This window comes from Fringilla coelebs, assembly GCF_963513975.1.
Source record: "Fringilla coelebs genome assembly, chromosome: 2".
Lineage (NCBI taxonomy): Eukaryota > Metazoa > Chordata > Aves > Passeriformes > Fringillidae > Fringilla > Fringilla coelebs.
Window position 1 is genome coordinate 1,576,739 of NC_140029.1, and position 10,102 is coordinate 1,586,840.

Genomic DNA, 10,102 nt, shown 5'->3' on the forward strand with positions numbered 1-10,102 from the left:
GGGCAGCCCCGCCTCAGGGGCGGGAGAGCGGGTGGGGACTCGCGGAGAGGGACAGCGAGGGAATGTCGGTCCTTGTGTCCCTTTTGCAGGTGGGTTTGTGACACCGGGCAGCAATTCCAGCCCCGGGAGAGACTTGGGAATCACAGTCTGGGTCGACAGGGGAGGATGCGGTTGGGGCTCCCGGGCGCACTGCGCGGAGCACGGGCGGGCCCTCGGGAAGTTCCGCTCCCTCCGCGCTGCCGGGGCCGTTTCTGTCCCTCCCGTCCCGGGCCTTTGTGCCGAGCGGGGAAGGGGGGTCTGGTTAGCACAGGATTGCCAGTTCTGGGGTGGGATGGGATGATAGGGGATGGCATTTGGACTCGATGATCTCTGAAGTGCTTTTAACCCAAAGGGAGGGGATGGGATGGAGGGCCGGCCTCTGGAGGAGCCCGGGCGCCTGTGGGTGATCCCGGCTCCCCGAGGCCCTCCGTCCTGGCAGGGAAAAGCTGCGCTTTGAGGTTCAGTTCGGGGCAGTTTTGGCAAAAGGAAAAAGATCAGGAAAGTTCTTCCCCAGAGGGTGCTGGCACTGCCCAGGCTGCCCAGGCAATGGGCACGGCCCCCAGGCTGCCAGAGCTCCAGGAGCCTTTGGCCAGCGCTGCCAGGGATGCCCAGGCTGGGCTTGGTGGGCTCTGGGCAGGGCAGGGGTAGCACTGGATCATCCTTGTGGATCTTTCCCAACTCAGGATATTCCATAAGTCTATGAAATATCATCCCATCCCATCCCCATGGGCAGGGACACCTCCCACTGGCCCAGGCTGCCCCAGCCCCAGTGTCCAGCCTGGCCTTGGGCACTGCCAGGGATCCAGGGGCAGCCCCAGCTGCTCTGGGCACCCTGTGCCAGGGCCTGCCCACCCTCACAGGAATAAATTTGACTCTAAATGTTTCTAAATCAGTTATTTTAAATTTTATTTTAAATTCAGGTTGTCTAAAAAAGGCAAAATCTGTTGCTTAATATGAAGAAAAGCAGAGGTCGGACAGGTCGAAAGAGAAAAAGAAAGCGCTTGAAGAGTTTTGTGGATGGAGGTATCATCATGCCCAGAAGTTAAATAAGAAAATAACCAATTGTTCCTCAAGGTGTCATTTTATTATTTATATTTTCAAAAGCCTTTGTGCTTATAAAATTGCATTCATAAATGTTACCTTTTTTTATATGCAAATATCTGAGTGTTAGTTTGCAGTCCCAAGGAGAGCACAGTGAATTTTCTGAGCTCTCTTTTCTGCCTAATGGCAAATATCATATTTTTCTAAAGTTCCTTGGATATGCTGAATAACTCACACATTTCTGAGACCTCCCAGTGCCAAGAGACCCCAAACTTATTTAGTTCAATTCTTTCTTGCCATTCTCTTATGCTTTAAAATGTCCAAAATACAGTTTCTCTGACTGTACAGTAAAATGTTTATATTTCCTTCATTGTCCAACAGAATGCTTTTTAATAGCATTAATTTATTTTTTCTATTTTTAGTCAACTGCAGTCACAAGCTGGAATACATTAAACTTAAGAAGTGGCTAAAAGAGAGAGGATTTGAAGACAGTAATTTAAGGCCAGCAGAGTTCTGGGGTAATGCTTTAATTATTTATTGATGGTGCAAATTTCTGAATCTTCTAAGAATTTTAGATTCCTGCTTTCATTTTGAATTATGATCCTGCCTGGCATCAGGAAAAAAACAGTTACTGATACTCTTCAAGGATTCTTGTAATGTCAATTTAACATAAAAAAATAGATATGGAGGCCTGAAAAAGCCAAAATTTGAAGTGTTAATAAAACAGTTTTTGGAATTTAACCTTGTTATAACTTGTTTATCTTTTTATCCCCAAGCAAGTTCAGCAGAGAGCTGAGGTTCACTTAGTAATGTTTACAGTAAAGATTTATATTTTTTCTCTTTCTGTAGGTTATATTTTAAACATTTTGTAGTGTTATAGGCAGAGCAGAAAGAACAGAATGGAGCAGAGAAAAATATTGTGACTAGAAATGCTAAAGTTTAGTTAAAACTCTGAAAGCAAAAGCTGCAGCTGGTGATGAAAGATGTGTGTGAGGAAAAAATGGAGAAAAAGAAGGTGAATAATTGCTGTAAGTGGGAGAAAAAAAAAAAAGCTGAACAATTGCTAGAATTAGACAGCAAATGCTGCAGGATATGCAGGTAAAAGATCCTGAAAAATAAAGAGAATTGGAGAAAAAGAAATGAGATCTTTGTGGAACAGTCTGGAATTGAATTTGTGTTTTGTTACACGTGGTGCCTGTTCTTGTAGAGCTTTTCCTTGCTGACCTGATCACAGATCACTGATTTTCCACATCTACATTTATTTACTCCTGCTCTTTGTTCCTTCTTCAGGGACAGGCAGAGGATTGATGACAACAAAAGCTCTTCAGGTGAGTGATGTTCATTCTAATGCAGGAGCCCTTCAGGGGTCTTTGACATTTAATGATTTTTGCAACAAGCAAAGCTCAGGAATCCACTGTGAATCTAATTTCTGACTTTTGGACTGTTGCAGTCATGTTGTGAAACCACCAGTCCCCACAGTAATTAAATGAGTCTTTACACTTGATTTTTCCTGTTTTTTGTGTGTAATTTTTTCCCTCCTCACTCAAAGGCAGGAGAAGTGATTATTTCATTGCCTGAGAAGTGTTTGCTCACCACGGGCACTGTCCTCAGCAGCTGCTTGGGAGGACACATTGAGAAGTAAGTGACAAGTGACACTTGGTGGCCTTTAGAGGGATTTTTTTCAGCAGTAATGAATTCTCTGAAGGGGTAGTGGAGCTTTAAACTGAATATCCTGAGTGCTGCCAGCCTTTCAGGGATGTGGAATGCTCAGATAGAGAAAATTTTAATGCTGAACATTGTCACCATGATATTTTCTGAAAAATCCTCTTTGCCCAGGATTTTCTCCTGGAAACTGAGAGGCCTCAGAAAAGAATGAAAACAATAATTATGTGATTGCTTGGGAATGTGGTCTGGAGATTGTTTACCAACAGGTGCATCTTGGATTGGTTCCATGGGAATTGTTTCTAATTAATGACCAATCACCATCAGCTGTCTGAGTCAGTCACAAGTTTTTATTATTCATTCTTGTTAAACCTTCTGATGTATCCTTTCTCTTTCTGTAGTATAGTTTTAGGATATATAATATAATATAATATAATATAATATAATATAATATAATATAATATAATATAATATAATATAATATAATATAATATAATATAATATAATATAATATAATATAATATAATATAATATAATATAATATAATATAATATAATATTCAGACTTCTGAGAACATGGAGTCAAATTCTAATCTCTCACCTCATCCTGGGGACCTGACAACACCAGAAAACATTTGATAAATACTGAACATTTGATAATTACTGAACATTTGATAAATACTGAACATCCTCTTTTAGCTTGGCAGAGCTGGAGAGAGGGCACAGGCTGCAGCTGGAGCTCAGAGCCTCAGATCCTGCTTGGCCCTAAATGCCAATTAGGAAAGGGTTTTTTTGGGAATTTGGGAGTCAGCTTCAATAGGAGAAGGAAGATGAAACTGGGCTGCAAAGCCAGGGCCTTTTAGAAAATTAGGAACAAATTGGAAATTTAGGAAATTTGTAACAAAGCCCCGTGCTGGGCATTGAATACTTGTGTATCCTGAAAAAAGGCAGCCCAAGGGGTGAACCTGAAATGGTTATTAAATCCAGCTTTTATTGCCCCCTGGAAATCAGCCAAAGGACTTGGAGATGAACTACAAAGAAGTTTAAAATAGAAGCTATTTATAACTTCCAGAGAGCTCTGAGAGAGGTAAAACTCTGCTGTGTCCATTTCCCATCCCACCTCTGTGGGTCTGCTGCATTGGTATTTTTATTATTATTTTATCTCTATTTTTATTTTTATTTTACTTTTATTTTTGTTTTTTATTTTTATGTATATTTTGCTTTTATTTTTATTTTACTTTTTATTTTTATTTTATTATTTCTATTTTTACCTCTTCTATTTCTATTTTTATTTCTATTTTTATTTCTATTTTTATTTCTATTTTTATTTCTATTTTTATTTCTATTTTTATTTCTATTTTTACTTTTGTTCATTTTTATTTTGTTTATTTTAATTTATATTTAATTTTAATTTTTATTTATTTTTATTTTATTTTAATTTGTTTTTATTTTCCCTTCTTTATATTTTTATTTCTATTTCTATTTAATTTAAATTTTTATTTTATGTAATTTTAATTTTACCTTTTAAAAAATTTTATTTTTATTTGACCTTTTATATATTTTTTTAAATTTCTATTTTTATAATTTCTATTTTAATTTAATTTTAATTTTATTTTTATTTTGCAATAGATGGAAGCCCCCTGTGTCTCCTCTGCTGGCGCTGTGCACGTTTTTGATAGCAGAGAAACACGCTGGGGAGAAATCTCCATGGAAGCCCTACCTGGATGTTCTGCCCAAGACTTACACCTGCCCTGCTTGCCTGGAACCTGATGTCATAAATCTTCTCCCAAAACCCCTAAAACAGAAGGCTCAGGAGCAAAAATTGATGATCCAAGAGCTGTTCAGATCTTCCAAAGCTTTCTTCTCTTCCCTGCAGCCTTTATTTGCTGAGAGCACAGGAACTATTTTTAATTTCAGAGCTTTGGAGTGGGCTTGGTGCACTGTAAATACCAGGACAATCTACATGAAACATCCCCACAGGGAGTGTTTCTCCCTGGAGCCAGATGTTTATGCATTGGCACCATATTTAGATTTGCTAAACCACAGCCCAAATGTTCAGGTAAGAAGCTCAAAATAGATCAGTACATTTCTTTATTTTTATAAAACGCACTCTGTCAATGCCATCTGCATTTGTGATGGATGAGGAGTGTGGGGAGGGCAGGGAGAGATCTCAAAGGGAGAGAAATATCCCAGCTCCTCAGGAACTGGAGTGCCAGGACACAGGGAATGGTTTCAAACTGCCAGAGGGCAGGGCTGGGAAAAAATCCTGTCCTGGCAGGGTGGGCAGGGCTGGGATGGAATTCCCAGAGCAGCTGGGACTGCCCTGGATCCCTGGCAGTGCCCAAGGCCAGGCTGGAGCAGCCTGGGACAGTGGGAGGTGTCCCTGCCATGGCAGGGCTGGAGTGAGATGTTCAAGGTCCCTCCAACCCAAACATTCAGTAATTTTATCATTCAAATATTTCAGTTTGTGCAGCAAGAGCCCAGGGAGAGTGGCTGGGGGAGATTTGCATCCAAACCAGCTCTTGTAAACACCCCCCTGATCTGCTCCTAAAAGCAAGACAAATTCCTTGTCCTGACACAAATTCCATGGTCCCTGTGTCTCTTCAGCTCTGGCTGAAGCCTCAGAGCAGCCTGAGGGGGTACAGAGAGAATTTCCACCTTCTGTCAGGCTCTGGGTGCCACCACTGAGCTGGGGCAGCGCAGGAGAGGCCAACCCTGTGTGGAACCATCTGTGTTTGCAGATCTGGGGTCTCTCCAAGATGTCCCCACAACTGAACAAGAATTTCAAATCTCTTGCCTTCAAAATTCAAAGGTTTGTTTCCTTTTTCACCCTACCAAGAGTAAAAACCTTGTATTTTTCACTCCCCGAAGGTCAAGGCTGGGTTTAATGAGCAGACAAGGAGATATGAAATTTGGACAAATTCACAATGCAGAAAATACCAGGAAGTTTTGATCTGCTATGGACCCCATGATAATCAGAGGCTGCTGCTGGAATATGGATTTGTTGCCATGGACAACCCTCACAGCAGTGTTTATGTCTCAGCAGGTTGGATTTATGGATTGTCTGAGCATTGAAATGCACAAAACCAGAGAACTGAGATTAAATTCTCAAGGAGTGGAAAAGGGTTTGATACCTATTTGCATAGACTTTAATGATTTAATTTTTGCTTAATTAAAAATGGGTTTTGTTACCATTTTATTTTAAAAATTATCATTAACATCTGTGTAGACATTCCAGCTGGATGTCTTAGATTGCACCATTGAGGGTTGAAATCCAGATCTCCACAAATTGAACTTGCTTGGAGCCTTTCATAACTTCAGTTTGAGTCAGAATTTCTGTTAGAATCCTAGAGAGTGCTGAGAGCTTTTGAGAATTCTGGAAAGTTCACCAAAATTGAACAGGTTTTGTTCTTAGTCCCACATGAAAAACGTGGTTGAAATCTTTTCTCAGAATTGATGATTGTGGTTTCTCTTACATGCAATTTATTTAAATATTTAAACTGTGCTTTTCTGCAGATACTCTCCTCAGATATTTCTCACCACTGGACAAGCAGAGGAAGGCCAAAGTTTCCATTCTAAAGGATCATGATTTCCTAGAGTAAGTATCTGGAGTCTTTTGTTTCTTGGTGAGATTTTTATTCCGTTTTTCTGGGAGTCAAATTTTGCTTCTAGTATCTAAAAATCCAGCAAAAAAATAGAATTGTGTGTTTTTTAGCAAACTCACTGCTTGGGAGAGATGGAGAGGTTATAAACAGAAGTATCAAAGCTGGAGATCTTCCATGGCTGATGTGTCTCAGGAAGAAAAACTCACTCTAAAGCTCACCTGAACTTCCTCTCACCCCTTGGCCCTTGTAGGAACCTGACCTTTGGCTGGGAGGGACCATCCTGGAGACTCCTCACAGCCCTCAAGGTGCTGAGTCTGGCAGCAGAGGAATTGTAAGTTGGAGCAGCCTCAATATTCATTAGGTGGGTGTGCAGGAGCCTCTGCTTTGATTGCAGGGAATCCCCAGGGTGGGAAGAGCCCCCCAGGATCACCCAGTGCCACCCAGCCCCACCAGCATCACCCCAAACCCTGTCCCTGTCCCCAAGGCCACATCCAGGCTGCTCTGGGACAATTCCAGGCACTCCAAACCTCCCTGGGCAGCTCAGCCCAAGGCCTGACCACTCTGCCAGGGACATTTTCTGTCCCAGTCTCCAACCTGAGCCTGCCCTGGTGCCATTTGGGGCCATTTCCTCTCCTCCTTTCCCTGCCCCTCCTGTCAGGAGCTGTGCAGAGCAGTGAGGTCCCCCCTGAGCCTCCTTTGCTCCAGGCTGAGCCCCTTCCCAGCTCCCTCAGCTGCTTCTCCCAGGATTTGTTTTCCAGCCCCTTCAATATTTTCTGTTTCTCCTCACTCTTTGTTCTCTCCTGTCTGTGAGTGACACACTGGGACGATTTTTGGATCTCCTGTGTCTGATTTGTTGACCCCAGGTGAGAAGTGAAAAGAAGAAAGGCAGAGAACACCATTGACTGTAAACTCCCTCCCCTTTTGCTGCTTTGGTGATTTCCTCTATTATTTTCCATTTCTATTTCAAGCCCCAGATATTCCCTCAAGGTTCAGGTTCCTTTCAGGCCTTTTTCCTGTTGCTTTGATGAAATTTTAAATGCTCTTAACCTGGCTTGATTTCCTTGAGTCCTGTGTTCCACAGGCTGGAATTCCAGGCTCAAGGAAGTTGCTGAAATTCATCTCCAGGGACTCTCAGTGCACTTGGAACATTTATTCCAAATGGCAAATCTGCCTCAAATATCAGGGATGGAAAATGATTACCTGCACTTTGCTTGAAATAAATGAAATGAGGGAATAAATTCATGAGAAAAGGCTTGTTCAGAGTTGTTTGTGCTTTGAAGATTCATTGCTGAGTGGAATAAATTGATCTGAGAACTAAAAATAAACCCCTGGGCTGGGTTATGAGCCCAGGTGAGGGCCAGGGCAGCAGAGCCACGTTTGGCATCCAGCTGGGGAGGGCAGCAAATAATTCTGTATTCTTTCAACATTTTGGTTCCAGTGCCTGCTGGAGGAGGATCCTGCTTGGTGATGTCTCTTCAGCCAGGAATGAACAGCAGGCTTTGGGTACAGCAGCAAAAATTTGTCAGTTTTTAATAGAGGAAACCCAGCATGTCCTTCTCCAGGTAACTTGGAAAAACAAGGGAGCTCATATTCCTTTCTCTATCAGAACATTGTCATTTTTCTGAGTAAGAATTTTGATGATTTTTCCCTCTCCCTCTTCTTTTTCCCCTTTCTACTGCTGAAGTTTCTCTAGTGGAATTAAAAAAACCCCACTATTTTAACATAATCAATAAAATCCTTACAGATTTCCACAGATTTTCTCTTCATGTCCTATTAAGTAATCAAAATTTTGAATAATTTCATCCCATTTGTCTCAACTCCAGATTTCCCAGTTGAAAAGGGACAGAGAGAACCTCAAAACCCACCTGGCTTTGGTGGAAATGCTGCGCTCAGAGGACCTCAAGATCCTTCAAAAATCAGCTGAGATTCTTTGCAGCTTGAATTTAGGAACAACTTGAGCCCCCTGGAGCTGTGACAGCTGTAACTGGCTCTTTTCATGGACCTGAGCAGCAAAGAATAAATTAAAATTCATCAGAATAATTTTGTTCTTTGCTGACCTTCACACAAAAGGTTCTGCTGAAGTGGAGAGCTCGAGAAAAGAGAATTTTGGAGAAAAGAGAATTTTTTAAAAGGGCATTTCAGGGCAGGACCCTGATTGAAGCTGCAGAAACTTCATTGGAATTGGGATTCTCTTATGATTGTTTTCCATGATGTGATTTTAATAAATGTTTATTTTTTGTAAATATATTACCTCATTTTCTACTAGACTTGTCTGGTTTATTTTTCTAAAATCCTTTCTGGAACTGGAACTCCATTTCTTACATCCTTGAGGCCAATTCACCTTCAGATTTGCCTAAGTTATGTTTTTAAGTCACTTGCCACCATATTTTGCACTCTGATCAGTCCCATTAAACCCTGATCAGTTTAGATTGGATAGCAGGATTTTTTTTTCATGGGAAGGGTTGTAAAACATTGGAACAGGATACCCAGGGAAGAGTCCCCCATCCCTGGGGGTGCCCAAAAACGTGGATGTGGCACTTGAGGGCTTGGTTTGATGGTGACCATGGGGTGATGGTTGGACTTTGAGCTTCAACTCTTTTCCAGCCTTAAGGATTCTGGGATTTTCTGGCTCTGAGTGCCTCCTGAGCTTCCTGGATTTGGGAATGCTGTTCTGTAGGGAATTCTCTCCAGTTTTTCTCCAGGTCCTTCTGTGACTGGCTCAGCCCTGCCCTTGTGACTGTTTGACCTTCCTTTAATAAACCCCTTTTCATTCTCTAACACCAGCTGTGTTTCTAATTTTATCATTTGATCACAGAATGGTGCCAGAGTTAAAGGAGATGAGGCTCTTGGGCTGGTTTATTTCTATTTTTTTTTTCCCTGAGGATGGTTATTTTAAGAGCAGCTCCTGTACAGTGTGTCTGGCGAGGTGAGTACGAGTTTGACAGAAGTTGATTTGCTTTTGCTGGAGGCTCCACATTTATTCCAGGTGCTTTGGGTATGAGCTCTGCTCCTGGAACTCCTCCACACCCTCCAGGGAGAGCAGGGAAGGGGGTCTGGAAGTGCAGGAAAGAAGGCAGAGCCCAGCAATTTATGTGTACCTATAAAAATATACCTTAAACTTTTTTGATTCAACCTAAACTGTGTGCAAGACAGAGCTGAGGCTGAGGTGCCTGAGGAGGCAGCAGCCCTGGGAGTGCTCTCTACGTGTTTTACAGAATAAATCAAATTTTCAGAGGGAAAATCTCCCTTTCAGGCTCTACTTTGAGCTGCAACAGCATCTCCTCAGTGATGTGCTGATAACATTTCACTCTGGCTCTCTGTTCCCTGAAAAAGGATTGAGCTGGGATCTTACTGTGGGGAAAGAAAAGAGAAAAGCTTGATTTCCCTCTTGGTCTAAATTCCCTTTTTAGATTGAAGCAGCAAATCTGAGCAACAGTGGGAATAAACTCAGTGTCTGCCCAGGAGTGCTGCAGACCTGGGCCAGAGCAGGGCAGGGAGTTGGATTCTCTCCCAGTTTGTGCAGTGTTACCCAAAAAATGACATTGAGGGCTTGGAGCTTGGCCAGAGAGGGGCAAAAATAACTGGGAAAGGGCTGGAAAACAAATCCTGGGGGGCTCAGCCTGGAGCAAAGGAGGCTCAGGGGGGACCTCACTGCTCTGCACAGCTCCTGCCAGGAGGGGCAGGGAAAGGAGGAGAGGAAATGGCCTCAAATGGCACCAGGGCAGGCTCAGGTTGGAGACTGGGACAGAAAATGTC

The 10,102-nt window shown here is 42.4% G+C and overlaps 1 protein-coding gene across 4 annotated transcripts; it reads left to right on the top strand.

Moving 5' to 3' along the window:
• The first annotated feature begins 16 nt into the window (after positions 1-16).
• Positions 17-8,511, top strand: SETD4 (SET domain containing 4). Of its 4 annotated transcripts, none has more exons than XM_084227230.1 (11): positions 17-89; positions 960-1,062; positions 1,503-1,598; positions 2,371-2,408; positions 2,630-2,718; positions 4,371-4,800; positions 5,613-5,787; positions 6,258-6,339; positions 6,597-6,677; positions 7,785-7,908; positions 8,170-8,511. In XM_084227230.1, exons 2-11 carry the CDS (start codon positions 993-995, stop codon positions 8,302-8,304), a joined length of 1,320 nt encoding a protein of 439 aa, XP_084083356.1. In that variant the 5' UTR covers positions 17-89; positions 960-992; the 3' UTR covers positions 8,305-8,511. The 4 variants fall into 4 exon arrangements, 3 of the variants coding, with proteins under 3 accessions (XP_084083356.1, XP_084083358.1, XP_084083357.1); XM_084227231.1 differs by having other exon boundaries at positions 49-89; positions 960-1,113; XR_014617051.1 differs by lacking the exon at positions 8,170-8,511 and having other exon boundaries at positions 6,597-7,209; positions 7,785-7,869.
• Positions 8,512-10,102: the final 1,591 nt, after the last annotated feature.